Raw genomic sequence first — 20,000 nt, forward strand, 5'->3', positions numbered from 1 at the left:
GAAGAGTGATACTTAGTTTGTATAAAGAGCAACAGGCAGTTATAGAGCTGGGGATGCAACGTAGAGAAGTAAATATTAGGAAGGGAGTCAGGCAGGGATGCACACTGTCACCGCTACTTTTTAATCTATACATCGAAGACGCCATCAACATCATTAAAGACAGTACAACTGCAGGGATAGATATACAGGGGCAAAAAATTAGTATACTTAGAGTTGCAGATGATATAGCAGTATTAGCTTCTAGCAAGGAGGACTTAGAGATAGCTTTAAATAAAATGGAAGAGGTACTGACAGATCAGTACCTACTGTATGAAAATAAATAAATGTAAAACTAAACTACTGGCATACAAAGGGAAGAAAAAGTAGGGAAAGAGCGAATATAAAGATAGGAGACGAAAAATTATAAGAAGTTGATTTCAGATAGCTAAGAAGTCAGATAAGTCAGGACGGAAGGAGTAGTAGGGATATAAAGCAGAGGATAGCGCAAGGTCGTGTCGCCTTTAATAAAAAGAAGTCACTTCTATGCTCGCGAACGGTTAATTTACAAATTCGGAAAAGGTTGTTAAAGGTGTATGTTTGGAGCGTGGTGTTGTACGGTTGCGAAACATGGACAGTGAGCACGGCGGAAAAGAAAAGGCTAGAAACGTTTGAAATGTGTTATAGGCGAATGATGAGGATAACGTGGATAGAAAAGGTTAGAAAAGAAGAGGTATTAGAAAGAACATAGGACTCTATAGAAGTCAATAAAAGATAGGCGAGATATGTTGATAGGACAGGTGTTAGGAGGGGTAGAGTAAGACCTAGGTTAGATTACTTATCACAAAAGTTAAGGATGTGGGTTGTTCTAGTTCTAGGGAAATGCAAAGTTTAGCTCAGGATAGGAAAGAGTGGAGGTACGTGTCTAACCAGTCTTAGGACTGACGACCTTATGATGATGATGATGATGATAATGTAGGCATAAACTGAAATGCTAGTCTGTAATTTGTAAGTCGATACAAACCGAAAAAGGAACCGTGATAACCGTCTCAACGACTGCAGGGTATTCATCTTTAAGTTCCATTCAAAGGTCATTCATATTTGAATCAGCTGATTCTAATTTTTGTTTTAAAGAAGATGAATTCTTAACATTGATCAAGTTCTCATACACCGACACAATTAATATTGATGATGTAGTCTGATTTGCAAATGTATTTTGAATCAGTAGCTTCTCTGGAAAATATTCTTTCAACCATTTTTTAAGGTTCAAGGGATGTTCATTTATGATTTTACCCACATCTGAGACTGGTTGTAACTCATTTTCTTCGAGAAATTTGTTAAGAATAGGAAAACATTCGTAACTTTTTTGTTCAAGATTTTGAATCCAGAAGCTAAATTTCTTTTTTATCATTAGAAAAGATTCTGTCTCTCACTGTAAACGTGATTGTGGTTCTTATCTGTGAGAACCTGCTGATTACGTTGAGTTTATCGAATATATCGGTCAAATATGTCAATTTCATTACCCACCTGTTATCATCAATAGTTCGACATGACTAACTCACGTAAAAATTGAAAATTTAATACGTCTACATGCATATAATAATGTTAATAAATAAACAAACAAAATAATCGAGGAAACAGAAATGAACCATGAACAATTGTAACCAATTTATTGTAGGGTTCTGTTAGGGTTTGGTGTTTTATCACTATTTTGGTTATGAAAAATATGCTGTTGTTATGGTCAAATACAGAACAGTTGTTTTTCGCAGAATTTTGTATGTTTTTATTAGGACAAAAAGCTTTTCACTTTCTGAACATAAAGATAATGTTGTCGCTGTGGATAAAATTAATAGTACTACAAAGTGGTTTAAATAAATAATAAAAATGCCAAAAACGCAAGTTACGTTACGCTTGCGTAAAATTCCAAATTTGGACTGAATTAACCTAAAGAAAATACGAAATCCGCTGCACTTACGTAAATGGTTAAAATATCGATGGATTTTAGAGGCATTGTAACTCCGGCTGCGGACGTGTAGTTATGGATTATTAAATAATCCAAAAATTGTCTCTTTATACGTACTTATATCAATTCCATCCTTATATTTCAATAGATAGATAGAAAATTGCTTTATACCGCTTGGTACAAAAAGTTATCAAGGTNATCTAACTGATATCTCCCTAAATCACCTGGCATCTTCCACGTATAGCGCCTCCTAACGTGATGGTTGAATAAAGTACTCGCGACGGTTAAGTTATGTTTAATTCAAAATTCTATCAGCCTGTCTCCGCTATCATTTCTATTGCCTAATCCAAATCAACCTGCTATTGCACCCACTTTACCTTCACCTATTACCGCGTTGAAATCTCCTAAAACTATTAGGTTGACCTGTCCTTTCACTAAGCTTAACATGTCTTCTATATTTGCATAAACTGTTTCTACGTCTTCATCACTGTAAGATGATGCAGGCATGTAGACCTTCACTAATACCGTTTCTACCGGCTTTGAGTTTAATTTATCTATCCTACCGCTTTTTTGTAAATAACATTCTACACTCTGCCCTACTTTCCTACGCATTACAATTCCTACCCCCGAATTACCTTCTACCGATTTTGTATGTATTACTCTAAATTCCCCACTCCAGAAGTCTCCAGCTTCGGGCCAACGGACTTCACTAATACCTACTATATCTAATTGTAATCTGTCCATCTCTATTTTGAAATTGTCTAATTTTCCTAATTGCCTCATTGTTCTAACATTCCACGCTCCGACTCGTGAAACATTGCACCTATCCCTATTGCACTTATTGATGACATCCCCCGAGGTAGTCCCCGCCCGGACATCCGAATGGGGGACTAGTTTACGTCCGGAGTGCTTTACCCCAGAGGATGCCATCATTTAATTTGTAACGTAGGTACGTTCTAATACTCGGGATCATAATGTGGTGGTTTCCCGTTGCCTTCCACGTCGCAGTATTGTGCATCAGAGTGCCATACCGATCCTCGTGAGCTCTGCCACCCTGAGTACTGAAAGAGCTGCTGCTCTCTTTCAGGGACTTGTCTTATTTCTGGTTTGTCTTTAGGAACCTCTCCATTACGGTTGAACCTATGGTCCGGCTCCTAAATCATCGAAACTCGCAAGCCGATCCACCCACTCTAGTTTGTACAAGAGTTTCGTCAAGGTTCAAGACCCGTCGGATCGGCTGCAGTAATGTGTCACCAGAATAATTCAATACATGCCACCACACCAGAATTTCTGTACGGAGAAACCTTAAAACTTCCTTGTGAGTTTCTAGGATCGCATCTTGACTGAAGTCCTCACGAAGATGCTTCAGAATTGGTCAAGGAACTCCGTACCATCCAACAAACACTGTGACTAACCCAAGGACGACGCCATGGGGATAAGAAGGCCTGTAGATTCAAAGACCTAACGCGCGGACAAAACGTTCGTTGTCAATGTCAAAGGTAAAAATTTATTATTTTTATCTGTTGACTGAACTTGACCGTTTTCAAAACACAATTTAAATTGAATTACTCGCTGCAAAGCTGCATGTTTGATGAACACATTTTCACAACAGAGATTGTACTCCTTATCTCTATCCTCCATAAGTAAATATTATATCGTGCAGATAATCCATCTTACGTCAAGAGCCTTATAGTGGATTGCATAAATTCCACTAATAACGAAGAAGAAGATTCTCTAGACCCCCATTCTAGAATCTTTCTGGAAGAAGTCCATCCCCTTTAAATGGTTTCCGTAAAGTGGGAGGATACCGCACCGGTTCCAATCCAGCTCCGTCTGCCCTGATTCAGATATTTATGTGGTTTCCATGGATCTCTTAGTCTCCATTTCGCCCGTTTCATCTTGTTCACCTCAAGTATCACCCACCCATTTCCATAATTCCTAATAGGAGACTGTAGAGGGCCTTCTACCCAACTCTCCGGTATCGTCCGGAGGGACTACTAGCCCACTAGCATTAGTAACTGATGGGAATGAAACGCCCAATTTTTTTTTTTGAGGAAATCAGTCAGTTCGAGTTCTAGTTACAAGGCGATAGAAAGCGAAATAGGAACAGTGAAAAAGCGATAGAGTGTGCGATATTGTAGTAATTAATTAATAATGGTGTTAATTAAAGAGCAAATGAAATAATATCAATTACCATACACTCACAAATTAATCATAAAATACTGTAGCCGTGAAGCAGAGAATCGAAGCTTATGCTCGACCATTTAGTCAATAATAACTCACTTGAATTTAGCTTATTTACGTATCTAAATTCGCTTTGTATAAGGTGCGTCTTATTGAATAATATAAAGGATACTGCAACGTGGTCAGCCAAACACCCATTTAGTTTATTACTTAACATAGGACGGCACGCAAAAAGAGATTTTACACAAGCCTATCACTGTTGGATTTGGTGTAGATTCATTTAATTATTGTGTAAATGAATTTTAGTAATTACGTCGAAATAATACATAAATATCTAGTTTTTGCAGTTCTACAGCACTAAAACTCATTCAAAAACATTCAGAGCTTATTCTATATTTCGTAGTGCTTCGTACTACAGTAAAGAAATGCCTAATGTATCAAATGATACATATAGAAACGATATCCAGAAAACAACTCTATACATATGCGGTATCGAATTAAACCAAATTTCTATATAATAGCATTAGCCTTACAAGCCACAAAAGTGACCTTTCTCCAGAAAAAGAGAAAGCGAGTTAATGACTATCTCTTTTCTATAAACCTGTAATAACGATTCACAAAGTCGCTATTGGTTGCACACTTACTTTGTCCCACTCAAAATTTGGTTTCTACTTTACAACTTGATACCATAGAGATTATACAATAGAAAACTCAAGCTCGCCGGAAATGTGTTTCCTAAAAAGTAAGAAACAAAAAATAGAGGAACATCATCTATAAGTCTTATGTCTCTATTTATGTTTCATGCACACTTTTGTAGTCAGCTATGTCGACCAATCAGAAACACCATCAAATAAAGGCAGAGGGGGTCTCACTATTTTTTATCGTACGTCTCGCCGCCACTTAAGAGGCTTTCCTACTCTATTCTCTTATCTTTATGCTTGATACAGAACGCTAAGTCTGTTCTCTATTCTATGTTACTACTTTTCCAGCAGAATCTTGTTTACGGACCTTGTCAAAGGTTACGTCGGTTGTTTCTAATGAAGGCTAATTATGCGATTTTTAATTTATTTATAATTCTTAATCAGGGATTTCAAAATCAAAATTGTGTATATTTCACCATTAAATCAAAAATAAAAGTTTATCGTCATTATATATCATTTTGTTTTTAAATTGGAGCATCATTCAACCGATTTCGTTAATGTGAATGTGTGACCTCGTTCTCGTTCTGTCATTTTACTGACTAGAGAACTTCTGAAAACGTATCCTCTCCAAAGGAAGTGATGTGCCATCCCATTCATATAGAAATCAAAGTTGCCAATAAATAGACTACTGTTATGGACCAAATTCAATTACCGGCGTTGAAAGAAAAGCTAATCGGCGGAGAAACCACGAATATAATCGGCACACTGCTTTGATTTCATTCGTTTTATTATTGTGACAGTTTATTAATATCTTGTTCACAAAGGGACCAATAAATATCAAAAATCGAATTTCAGTTTTGTAATTATGTTCTAGTGAACAAGAATAGGAAATGACAATAATTCACGTGTTAATTAAATTTTTCATAAACCGAGTGTCCCACCAGACCAGGTTCGGTCCCCGTCTGCTAGCTATATTACTGCTCATCATCATAAGGTAGTCAGTCCCAAGATTGGTTGCACACGCACCTCCACTTCTTCCTAATCTTCGCATTTCCCTAAAACTAGAACAACCAACTCACATCCTTAACTATTTGCGAACAGTAATCTAATCTAGGTCTACCTCTACTCCTCTTAATTCCTGTTTCTGCCTCTAATATGTCTCTGACTAGACGTTCATGCCTGAGAAAAGTGTCCTACCTACCTATCTCGCCTATTTATTTGACTTCCATAGAGTCCTCTGTTCACCTATTCTTTCTAATACCTCTTCATTTCCAACCTTCTCTATCCACGGTATCCTTATCATTCGCCTGTAACACCATATTTCGAATGCTTCCAACCTTTTCTTTTCCTCCGCGCCGGGAACGTTTAGTACTCGTACAGCGCCGTGCTCCAAACATACTCCATTAACAATCTTTTTCGAATTTATAAATTAATCGTTCGCGAGCATAGTAACTTCTTTTTATTAAAGGCGACACGACCCTGTGCTATCCTCTGCTTTATATCCCTACTCCTCCTTCCGTCCTGACTTATCTGACTTCGAACTCTTCTCTCATTATGGGAAAACCAAGCTCATCTATCTCCACACTATCTTCCTTCTCTTATATATCTCCTAACTCAGGGCCTGCGTAAAGGTTCTCTAAATATTCTTTCCACCTATCTGCCTTTTCCTCATTTCCTATCAAAATGACCCCTGCCTCGTTTCTTATATTATTACTACGGTATCCTACCTCTGATATGTGATACCTACAGCCACTTCTTCTAATCTTTCGTCTGCTATCTTTACATTCGCTCTTTCCTTATTACTACTGCACAAACAAAAAATAGACTGCGTGTTTGTTGCAGTTCATGCGATCATTGTTTACACGGCAAACAATTGAAAATCCCGCAAATCATGTAACAGTACAGCTCTATATTCGCAGGTCAGTAATTAATTTTAAAAACTACCAAACAACGGAATCTACTTTTCGATTTGTTTGTTTAATGTGCAAAACAGAAATTATTTTGTAATTCGAGATTAAATTGCTTAAAATATCTATTTGTTTTTAAATTTGCATTGCATTTACAAGTTTTTACTTCCTGTGCGTTTTCTAGAGAAGTTAGAAAATATAGCTACCATAAAACATCCCTCAGTTGTCAGTTAAATTTATCCTAAAGCGTATCGTTGTTTTCACTTAAAGTTATACGTGAATTTCTCTCTAATGTACCTCTGCATGCAGCGACTGCCAGAATTTTTGAAATATTTACGCTGTACGTCAGGCGATTACTCGAAGAACAAGTAAAATCTAGAAAAATAAGGTCTGCATTTTCAACAGTCATCTTATTCTTTTTATTTCTCTAGCCGCGCTGGGCTCATATATCTCTCCTCGAACATCTAACCAGACTCTAACAAATTATCCCAAAGTAATATATCACTAGGACGAGATACTTCAGGAACACAAACAATTAAAAAGTGATCTATTTGCTACCGAGAAAACCGAGAAAAACTTCTAAATGATTGCCAAACTTTGTCGAAATGTCTATACAACATTGACAATATCTTAAATCACTAGCTGCTAATGAAAAACTTAAAGTCTGTGATTAGAATGCTATTACTACTGCAGAATAAAAAGTAATCGGGTTGCATTATTTTTATACAATCGTCTGTAGCAGTGGTTCCCAATTCCTTTTTCTTTTGACATACCCTTTATTGGCTGAAATCCGTCTTGATAAGCAAGCTGACAACATAGCTTTATGACTAAGACCATTGACACCTCATTGTGTATATGTTGTAATCTTCATTTTGAATTTTGTATTCAAAATGTTTATTGTATGTGCACGTTTTTACTTACAATAGCATTAAAATTAGGTTTAATGTTTGACAACTAAATTCGAATATCCCGAGCAGCGTCCAGTTTAGTTCTGAATTTGTTCTTCCTGTGTGTGCGAGACATTTAGAACAATTAGCTTAACTTCCCATGCGTCAAAAATCTTAGCTAGAATTGTACAGAGGAGGATGGCAAAAAGGGCGGAAGAACTATTAGGGGAAAATCAGTTTGGGTTTAGAAGAAATAGAGGAACGCGGGAGCCATTCTAGCTAGACGGGTAACAATAGAGTGAACGATAGAAAAAGGAAAAAGATTTGTAGATTTAGAAAAAGCTTTTAACAATGATAAATGGGATAAGATGTTAAATATACTTAAAAATGTAGGGATGAGTTACAAAGATAGAAGAGTGATACTTAGTTTGTATAAAGAGCAACAGGCAGTTATAGAGCTGGGGCTGCAACGTAGAGAAGTAAATATTAGGAAGGGAGTCAGACAGGGATGCACACTGTCACCACTACCTTTTCATCTATACATCGAAGGCGCCATCAACATCATTAAAGACAGTACAACTGCAGGGATAGATATACAGGGGCAAAAAATTAGTATACTTAGAGTTGCAGATGATATAGCAGTATTAGCTTCTAGCAAGGAGGACTTAGAGATAGCTTTAAATAAAATGGAAGAGGTACTGACAGATCAGTACCTACTGTATGAAAATAAATAAATGTAAAACTAAACTACTGGCATACAAAGGGAAGAAAAAGTAGGGAAAGAGCGAATATAAAGATAGGAGACGAAAAATTATAAGAAGTTGATTTCAGATAGCTAAGAAGTCAGATAAGTCAGGACGGAAGGAGTAGTAGGGATATAAAGCAGAGGATAGCGCAAGGTCGTGTCGCCTTTAATAAAAAGAAGTCACTTCTATGCTCGCGAACGGTTAATTTACAAATTCGGAAAAGGTTGTTAAAGGTGTATGTTTGGAGCACGGCGTTGTACGGGTGCGAAATATGGACAGTTGGCGCGGCGGAAAAGAAAAGGTTAGAAGCGTTCGAAATGTGGTGTTATAGGCGGATGATGAGGATATCGTGGGTAGAAAAGGTTAGAAATGAAGAGGTATTNAAGAAAAGGCTAGAAACGTTTGAAATGTGTTATAGGCGAATGATGAGGATAACGTGGATAGAAAAGGTTAGAAAAGAAGAGGTATTAGAAAGAACATAGGACTCTATAGAAGTCAATAAAAGATAGGCGAGATATGTTGATAGGACAGGTGTTAGGAGGGGTAGAGTAAGACCTAGGTTAGATTACTTATCACAAAAGTTAAGGATGTGGGTTGTTCTAGTTCTAGGGAAATGCAAAGTTTAGCTCAGGATAGGAAAGAGTGGAGGTACGTGTCTAACCAGTCTTAGGACTGACGACCTTATGATGATGATGATGATGATAATGTAGGCATAAACTGAAATGCTAGTCTGTAATTTGTAAGTCGATACAAACCGAAAAAGGAACCGTGATAACCGTCTCAACGACTGCAGGGTATTCATCTTTAAGTTCCATTCAAAGGTCATTCATATTTGAATCAGCTGATTCTAATTTTTGTTTTAAAGAAGATGAATTCTTAACATTGATCAAGTTCTCATACACCGACACAATTAATATTGATGATGTAGTCTGATTTGCAAATGTATTTTGAATCAGTAGCTTCTCTGGAAAATATTCTTTCAACCATTTTTTAAGGTTCAAGGGATGTTCATTTATGATTTTACCCACATCTGAGACTGGTTGTAACTCATTTTCTTCGAGAAATTTGTTAAGAATAGGAAAACATTCGTAACTTTTTTGTTCAAGATTTTGAATCCAGAAGCTAAATTTCTTTTTTATCATTAGAAAAGATTCTGTCTCTCACTGTAAACGTGATTGTGGTTCTTATCTGTGAGAACCTGCTGATTACGTTGAGTTTATCGAATATATCGGTCAAATATGTCAATTTCATTACCCACCTGTTATCATCAATAGTTCGACATGACTAACTCACGTAAAAATTGAAAATTTAATACGTCTACATGCATATAATAATGTTAATAAATAAACAAACAAAATAATCGAGGAAACAGAAATGAACCATGAACAATTGTAACCAATTTATTGTAGGGTTCTGTTAGGGTTTGGTGTTTTATCACTATTTTGGTTATGAAAAATATGCTGTTGTTATGGTCAAATACAGAACAGTTGTTTTTCGCAGAATTTTGTATGTTTTTATTAGGACAAAAAGCTTTTCAATTTCTGAACATAAAGATAATGTTGTCGCTGTGGATAAAATTAATAGTACTACAAAGTGGTTTAAATAAATAATAAAAATGCCAAAAACGCAAGTTACGTTACGCTTGCGTAAAATTCCAAATTTGGACTGAATTAACCTAAAGAAAATACGAAATCCGCTGCACTTACGTAAATGGTTAAAATATCGATGGATTTTAGAGGCATTGTAACTCCGGCTGCGGACGTGTAGTTATGGATTATTAAATAATCCAAAAATTGTCTCTTTATACGTACTTATATCAATTCCATCCTTATATTTCAATAGATAGATAGAAAATTGCTTTATACCGCTTGGTACAAAAAGTTATCAAGGTTTTGCTGCTTAATTCAATAAGATCGTTTATTTAATTTTATTTTAATTACTGAATATTTTATTAGTTAAAGTATTTTTTTTTACATTAAAAATGAAAGATAGACCTTGATGTTTCCTACCAATTTGCTTCTACAATTTCCAAACCTCTAAAGCAGTTCAAAAAATTTTATAATGTAAAAAGTTCAAACAGTAAAGAAAAACTACGTAAACTTCTGAACGAATTTTATGCCGGAGAGAAGAATGGAACTTTCTAAAGTTTTGTTGGATGTAATCGTAAAACAAGAAACAGAAATAACGAAAGAAATAAGTTACTGCTGAAGTAAAATGAAACTTTCCTTGGTCTGGGATACGCTAAGTAGATAGAATAGTTATATATGTATTCCTCGCAGCAAATTTGAAAAATGAGGTATTCATAAGTACGACTAGACATGTGCCTATTATGAAGGGTTGTATGTATGTATTTTTTAAAAAAGGCAAAGTCATGATTGATTAGTATAGCCACCGCAAATTTTTTTGTTAGGTTCACTCTCCTGTAAAGAAAATGGAGAACATGACTGCAACACTCACTTTGTTATTGTTGTCATTTCCTATTGTAACTTTATAATCATAAGCAATTAAATTGAAGCGAGGTAAGTCTCGAAAAAGAATTCGAAAAGCTGAAAGTTACAAAACGTTTGTGTTTTGAATGTGCTAACGAACAATATAATTTTTAACAATATTGTAAACATATATTTATTGAAATATTTAATTATATACATTCATACGTATTGTGTTGGTTTCGCAGTGTTGCGGGGGGTATCAAGAGTGGAGAAGTAGAAGTAGGGGTGAGTGACTCGAGCAGCAAAATGGAGTTGTACGTTGTGAGTGGTATACGGTATAAACATGTAAGCGGCTCATCAGATACATGTACGAACAACTCTTATTTTAAATTTTTTTATCAAATCGTTGTGTTCTGTACCGTATTCTTTAATAAAGTTACCTGTGAAAGAATCCACTTCAATTTTATTTAATACCCCGAGAAGAGGATACACGACAATATCATCAAAAAATACAGACATCATTTGAGATGGAGCTTAAACCAGGAAGTACAATGTAACTAAAAGCAAATCTTACAAAGAAACTTCTAAACAGAAACAAACAAAAAAATAAAGGCAAGCAAAAAAGGAATTTGTGTTCTTAATCGGACAGTAAAACCAGATAAAAAAAAGCTTCAAAAACGATAAAAATAATAAAAATTACACCTCTCCCGTCTTTGCAGGCAACCCTAGTCACACACCTCTATAAGACCACCCAGCACATGCATCATTGTTTCATCTCCCCTTTCACATATCCTATAAACCCTTTCTTCTTTCTTCATCCAATATTTACATTTTCTACTTTAATTTCCCACTCTAAATCTTGCTATATGTCTACATCATTCATTTCATTTAAATAATCTTGTATACAGTCTCCCTGTCAATGCTCCCATGGCAGAGCCTTCATATATTCCACATATCTCGACTTCTTAGATCCTCTCCCCTTATAATCTCATTACTACCACTCTGCCCCATTAATTCAATTGTTTTTTTATTCAACTTTAAATCGTCTAAAGCTTCACCCCTTTCTTTGTCATACTTGTTTTTCGTTTTCAATTTTTAATATCTTTTTCCTTCATGTATCACCACCCCTTAAGCTTTTCTAGTTTTATCTCATATTTTATCATCCTTAACATCTACCCAAATTTAGTTCTCTCCGTACAACATAATCCGATGTATGTCTGTACAACCCCAAAAACCACTTTAGATATGTTTTGTAAACGTTTTCCAACTCTGCTCCTTCCACCCCCATACTTCTGTCACATAAAGTCTCTCTAACCGTCGAATTGAATATTTTCTTCTTTCCTGCATAATTTTTGTCCTATTGTCCATATGCTTCCTAATAAAGCGTTTGTCGTTATTATTCTCTTCCTTGTCTAAACAAAAACGGGGTTTCGCTTAAAATATCGTTTTCTACAATCATCTCTATTCCTACTCTTGATTATATCTGTATATATTTTACACCCCGTGTCCATGATCGTTATTCCCCTCTAATTTTTGACATAACCCCTTCTATCCTTTTTACACACCGGTACTTTTACACCACGCTTCCACTCACTAGATATTTCATTATTTTCCCATGTCTATCCCATATTAAATACCTCATAATTTTTCGCATTTGGTAAATTATGCTACTTTTAGATTTTTAACGTTGTGTAAATACTCCGACTTCCATTTTTTTTCTTTCATTTCTTAACAATTGATATTTTAACATTAAATATGAAGGCAAACAGTCTGTAATAATAACGTTGTTGTATGCTAGTGTTAGTTTAATTTCTAACCGCCAGGTGTCGTGACCTAATCAATCAGTTCCCAATACTCAAATAGATTTATTTTGCTTTCATTAAAGAGATATTTCATTCTCTTCCAAAGCTTATTTTTAAAATTTCATGGAACTGTTACCACACGAATTGTACAAAAATAACAAACTGAAGCGTTTTGTAGATTGTTGTTACATACCTGCAATTCTAATCCTCTATCTCTTACAGCTTGTGCTATCCTGTGGGCTTGTTGAAAACTATCCAAAGCTTTGGAAAATCCAGCCAACTCTAAGTAAACCGATCCTACAGTAAGATGAACATAGCCAGCTGTGGCACATTGTTCACACTCGTTGTAAAGTGAATGTCTTGCGTAGGCTAACGCCCTGAAAAATATATACTGTTTTAATTAGTGGAAACGCATATAAATCAATGATGAAACAGTTTTTTTTTAACGAACGAGTTCTCCAGAAGTAGTTCGCGAACTGTTACCTACAATTACTTGTTTAAAGTATGAAAGAGATCCCTCTGTCAAACATGCTAATAGCATCTTATTTATTTTCTACTCACTTAATTGCATCACTGATTAAGTACGCTTTCAATTGTGTCTGAAATTATTTATAAACAAATAATAAAAGGTGAATTAATATATTCAATATCAAATACAACTGCTTGTCAAATAAGGAATCTAGATTCTGGAATTGGAATTTGAAATGAACGATAATTTTTGAAAAATACACGGTGTAATCCGGAAATTTGGATTGTATTTTTATATGGGAAAACCTTTCATATAAAATTAGTGGTATACATATCTATTTCAATATTTAAAAAAAAAATCAACCTCTGCGGGAAGCTGAAAGGGATTAGCAAAGATTGCATGGAACATTTTTCTTTTTGGTCCGATCTACTTAAAATTTGGTGAAAAAATTCAATCTCTGTAGGGAGTTGCAATGTTTGAATGGAGCATATATTATTTGCGGTCAGATTTACTTGAAAATTGATCTTAATGCTCTCTCATTTATTTAAACAACTATCTCGACATCCTGAACTACCTTAAGAAATTTACACTGAAACCTCTGACAAATCCAAAATGGCTTCTAGATTTCAAACAACGGCCAAATTGGTCAAAACGATGATAGAATTAAAGGAATATTAGCAGGCCGAACAAAAATTAGGAAAATATCACTTCGTAACATTAGAAGGGTAAGAAAAGAGGTTTTGTTGCAGGATGACGAAGACATTCCTGATCACCCTTCACAGTCTGACACAACCCGAGGCGACTGATGTAATAAAATTAGACAGTAACGTTACCTTTGTATCTGAAAATTTTGGCAGTACCCTCGTATTTTCCCATTACCATAACTTTGCTTATTCCATTAAATTTGCCTTAGCATAGGAAGCCTATACCGACTTAATTACAAAAACCACCCTATTAGAACTTCAACACAGATCTGACATATTTTTCACGTTAGAAGCCGTCGTAGACAACATTAATGACACCCTTAATAAATTTAAAATCCGTAGAAACCCTCGTGGATTGATTAACGGAATAGGTAATGCACTTAATTATCTGTTTGGGTCAGTAGACGAAGATCAATATGAAGAATTAAAAACTAACATGTATAAACTTTTCGAAAATCAAAATAAAGCAATTGAAAAACAGAATCAATTTTTGTCATTGGCCCACCATATCTCTAAAGATTATGTAAATTTAATTAATACTGTTCAAGAAAATTATTGTAAATCATTCAATGCGTTTAGTGCTGCTACAAGTAGCCTTCAAAAAGAAATAAATGTATTACATTTGACACAAATTGCAAGTAATTTCTTGAACTATTTGCAACTTTTGGAAAGATCAATCACTTTTGCCTGCGAAAATATTCCAAATGTTGAAACCATTTCTAATATCCAAATTAACGAGATGATTAAACATTTTCAAAAAATTTATTCAGAAAGTCAACTACTGTCTACCGATGAAGAAGAAGCAATACATCAATTAAAATTCAACAAACAGACCATTATTTTGTCAAAAGATACTGTGTTGTGTATTATTAGCTTTTCTATTGTAAAACCTATCAAGTTCCAATTAAACAAAATTTATCGTTTAATAAAAGAAAATATTATCTTTTTAATGTTGAAATATGAAACCCTGGCCCTATGGTATAACGATTAAACTGTCGTGAATTAACACCAATACTACTGTTATAATCAGGTTAAGACAGAATTGTCCATGCCTCTCACCTTTTACGTTTAAAATTAAGAGGAAATCCTAGGCTTTACGAAACAGAACCCTGCTGATGACCACCACTAACTATTGGAATATAGACAATAAGGAACACGACTTTGGTTCCTATCTAATCAATTACGACAAAATCACTATAATAAACCAAGAAGTTTATGATATAGAAACCACCACTATCAAGAGGGAAGATGTTCAATTTGGGACAGTTATCTTAGGAATTCCAAAGGAAAAACTTCTCAAGCTCGGCAATTATCTCCAAGACCACCAATATTGCTGCAGAAGATCGAGAAGACTCTGGTCCATCTACAGCAGTTGACCTTTGCTTCACATGCTGTCATGACGACCCTCTCGTTCGTGATATTGATCACATTAATCGCCACCTTGTATTTCAGGGACGGATAAAATCCGTTTTGCTCAAGAAAAACCGACACCGAGGGAATAAAGAAAATGCTAAAGAACTTAATGAATTGACAACAACTCCAGCACCCCTTTGTCTATTTGTCCTAAGGGAGGAGTTACATCTGGCGACCTTTTCCCCTACCTATGGAATATCACCGGTCATAACACTTTTTATTAGTATATAAGCTCGTAATTTTCTCATTCATTTCCGGTTTAAGACGACCTTAACCGATAGGTCCTATAGCGGTCTGAGATAGAGGTGTTTTAGTCGGTAGGTCTGAGGACACTTTCCCCAGGAATCCGACACTACCCAGTCGTATGGACGACTTAGTTTTTTTTTTAAACTTCCCCCTCTTCCACGAAAACAAAAAAAATCTTTCATTAAACAGTACTCCATAGGTGTAACTTATGTTAGTTTGTTCATTTGCCATCATTGTGTGTAGTAACCAAATATCAAATGTAATCAAAGTTCCTGATAACCTAAACAAGTAAATGTGTTAAAACGGTGTTTCTAAAAACCCCATTTTGACATCGTACGTTTTAACTGTTAGTAACATATAACCATTATTTAAACTAACTATTATAAGATAATTAATGTCAGGTTTATATTATCATTATAACCATCTCTTGTTATCGTACGATTGAACATAATTGATTTCCTTATTATTATTTATTTTTTTTAAGTAATTCTTTTTTGAATCCTTCATTATAAACTTTCTGTAATGTTCTGAGAATATTTACTGCTCTGGATACTTCAAAACTTGCAGTGTATACCTAATTTTCTTATTATTTAATTTGCTATAAATTTTAAACAAATCACGTACAAATTGATCAAAATTACTTCATCTGTGAAATTTATCAGTGGTTTCAATCAACTAATTGGATTTACTCTCAGCATACTTATGGTAGTTTGCACAAGCTTTCAAATAAATCTCTTTNTATCTCGCCTATTTCTTATTGATTTCCTCTGTTCTAATATTTCTTCATTTCTAACCTTATCTAACCACGGTATCCTCATCATTCGTCTACAACATCACATTTCAAACGCTTCTACCCTTTTCTTAAATTATTTATTTACGATTTACTTTAGAGTATTGTAGCGAACACGAGTGTGTTTGTGTGTGATCGGGCACACGTGTGCGTGAACGGCTTATCGATTCGCCGACAAGCCGCGGGCGCCTTTCTTCATGTGCGCCGTATTTGTAAATGTGTGTGTCGTACCTGCGTTCTGGGAAAGCAGTTAAACAGTTCAAAGGAAAAATAAACTATTCAGATGTTTCCAGAAGGTTCCAGAAAGTAAACAAAAGAGTATTTAAAGGAAGAGATGATCGCAGAGATAAGGAGAAGAAATAAATTGATCGTTGCAGAAATGAATTCAGAAATAAATTGACAGTGATAGAAGTGGAATATACAGCGCAGTGAATAGTGGTATATCAACAGTAGTGAAAATAAATAGAATAATTCATAACCTACGTTTAGTAATAATTTAATAGTGTTTTTAAGTTCTTCAATAATTAGTGTGAATAAATAGTTTTTGTCGTTATCAGTATTAGAAGTTAATTTTGTTAAACCCACGAACATTACAATACGTTCGGCAAAGTCTTTTAATTTCACCGTGAAGACTCTGCCATTATTGGTCCTAGTTTTGATTATGGACGTAGGAACTTGGTTTCAATTTTGTATTGTTTTTGTAGGTTTCTTGATCTTGGTTTTACACATTTATATTTGACTTGCACATTGTTGGTTTTGGCCTTACATACTGGGCCTTATTACTGATCATACACATTCAAATTTGATCTTGATTTTGTTTCTGTAGATCCCTTAGTCTATGCTTTACGCAATAATCTTATTCAAGGGTATTGTCTTGGTCATGTACAATGGGCCTTGGTCTTGTCGTGAAATTCAGATACAACACTTCTTTTTCCGGAACGTTTCAATTAGGTATCCAATTTGAAAGGAAAGTTGGAAAAAGTTGGAAAAAATATCAAATTTATCTGGCATAGGTAGATATAGACAACAAACAAAGACTATTTAACAATAATGAAAGGAAAGAATTCAGTTAAATCATTCTTGAGATTTTGGACATTCAAAAGGTCTGTCGACATCATAGTTGCTTAATAGATATTTCTTTTGTTTTATTAGAGAGATGTATTGTTGTACATGTACTCCAATCTTCGATTGAACTGAACAGTGATAAAAATCTATACAGGGTGTTTCTGAAATTAACCAGATGCGTCAGGGAGTTGCATAGTGAGTAAAGCAACACGGTTAAGGGATAAAAATTATTAAAGTTACAATCTGAAGCCGGTTCTGGGCGTGAATTGGCGCTTACAGAGAAATTGCGGTAACAACTAAGCAGCTACATCTACGGAGAATGTAAACAGTTCCTACTTTTGGGGGAAAAGGAAAAGCACGGTTGTAAGTTTTTTTACTGTGTACGCATACTTTTTAATTTTGTAATGTAGCGATTAATGCTGATATAACAATGAGAATCTCAATTTTTAAGAATAGGTATTAATAAAATAACTGAAATACAAATGTAGATTACTGGTACCTATTGTGCCTAATTTTTGTAGCAAGTAGTTGAAATTCAGAAAATAAAAACACTTGAAAGTACAAAGAGGTAATTTATAGTGGATAAAAATGAAATGAATTTTTGCATTAATATTTAATATTCAATGTCAAATAAACAAGACAGAAGACATAATAAAAATTCTCGTATTTGGTAATACGTCAATTCGCTCTTTAGGAACTTCTTCGGTTTGACTAGTAATTTATTGAGACTGTCTTAAGAAGATAGGAACTCCCGGGTGATTTATCAACAGGAAATATCAGGATAAATTTTACTTATCGCGTACCTAGTTATTAATTATTCGTTGTTTTATGTGTGGACCTAATAGCTTATCAGTAACTTTTTATTAATTCGATTGAATGAACTACTAAAAAATGGGTGGAATAGTTAAATGTGCAAAAAGTAGAATATATATGTATGAATGTACTTATATATCTCTTCTCTAATAATCTAATAATCGTCAGGTAAGAAGCCAGGCTGCCAATAATGCCAACTTATTTTACATAATGTAATGTTCGTGGTTTTAACATAATTAACTTTTAAGACTGATCGACAAAAACTATTTATTTACACTAATTATTTAAAAACACTATTAAATTNAAAATTCTCGTATTTGGTAATACGTCAATTCGCTCTTTAGGAGCTTCTTCGGTTTGACTAGTAATTTATTGAGACTGTCTTAAGAAGATAGGAACTCCCGGGTGATTTATCAACAGGAAATATCAGGATAAATTTTACTTATCGCGTACCTAGTTATTAATTATTCGTTGTTTTATGTGTGGACCTAATAGCTTATCAGTAACTTTTTATTAATTCGATTGAATGAACTACTAAAAAATGGGTGGAATAGTTAAATGTGCAAAAAGTAGAATATATATGTATGAATGTACTTATATATCTCTTCTCTAATAATCTAATAATCGTCAGGTAAGAAGCCAGGCTGCCAATAATGCCAACTTATTTTACATAATGTAATGTTCGTGGTTTTAACATAATTAACTTTTAAGACTGATCGACAAAAACTATTTATTTACACTAATTATTTAAAAACACTATTAAATTATTACTATTCACTGCGCTATTTATTTCACTGTTATCACTGTCAATTTATTTCTGGATTCATTTCTGCAACGGTCAATTTATTTCTTCTTCACTTCTACAACGGTCTATTTATTTCTGCTTCTCTCGGCGATCATCCCTTCCTTTAAATACTCATTTGTTTACTTTCTGGAACCCTCTAGAAACATCCGGATCGTTTATTTTTTCTTTGAACTGTTTAACTGCTTTCCCAGAACGCAGGTACGATACACACATTTACAAATGCGGCTCACATGAAGAAAGGCGCCCGCGGCTAGTCGGCATATCGTTAAGCCGTTCACGCACACGTGTGCCCAATCGCACACAAACACGCTCGTGCTCGCTACAATAATAAATACGGTATTTTACGGTAATAAATTTCAAGCTGTTGCACTAACCTCAAAAAAAAACATTTTAACCTTGGCAGTAAAATCAATTAATTTTACAAGTTATTAAATACGAAACGACTACAGACAAATAAACACATATACAACAATTTATAAACTTTTTTCTGAAATACACCAGTCTTCGTATCTGTCATAAAGTGAACTATTTATAGGACCCAATCTCCAGCGTTTGGTTTTGGTTTTGGCCAAGAGATAATTATGGTTAAAAGCGCTTGTTTGTAATTTTATAAATTTCCATTCTAGCAATGTTCAGTTTATTTGTTCAGAGTATAGACCGTTCTTCTTAATCCAGGTCATAAATTTCCTGTATGCAATTTTTAGAATATTTTGCAAATTTATAAGGCGCCGTTGTGTTTATTTGATAGTAGACCCTTCGAGAATGGCTAGATGTATCAGTTAAATAATCAAATTAGTTTATAAAGGTAACGGTTCAGAAAGGATCCTTTACGGTCCACAATACAATTTCATTTTTATTATGGAGTGTTTATTTTAAGGGTTTAATGTTGGAAAGCGCCGTTTGTTGATTTTTTGATGTAGCCGATTTTTCACAAGTTATAAACATACCTCTCTTCAAATATTTTGAGTTTGAAAGCCCCGCCTTGTAAGTATCCACGAAGATGTTTTAAAGGGTTAATCACTAATGGTGACATTCGTCACACCTTTGACATTTGTTCTTAGTTTTGAGTTAAAGATATAAGAAGTGACAAAGGACTTTCATAGACTGGGTGTCTTTTGAAGATTTCCCCTTTTTCACGAAAACAAAAAAAAAACTTCCAT

General features: G+C 34.5%; 1 protein-coding gene across 1 annotated transcript in view; it reads right to left on the bottom strand.

Moving 5' to 3' along the window:
* LOC108740305 (43 kDa receptor-associated protein of the synapse homolog) overlaps nt 1–20,000 on the bottom strand; it is a 105,887-nt gene that overhangs the window by 35,359 nt on the left and 50,528 nt on the right. The window contains exon 4 of the mRNA XM_025979084.1: nt 12,729–12,912. Within this exon, the coding sequence (XP_025834869.1) occupies nt 12,729–12,912 (184 nt within the window). The remainder of the gene's footprint in view (nt 1–12,728; nt 12,913–20,000) is intronic.

The sequence above is a fragment of the Agrilus planipennis genome, unplaced genomic scaffold, assembly GCF_000699045.2.
Source record: "Agrilus planipennis isolate EAB-ADULT unplaced genomic scaffold, Apla_2.0 scaffold26, whole genome shotgun sequence".
NCBI classification, from domain to species: Eukaryota; Metazoa; Arthropoda; class Insecta; order Coleoptera; family Buprestidae; genus Agrilus; species Agrilus planipennis.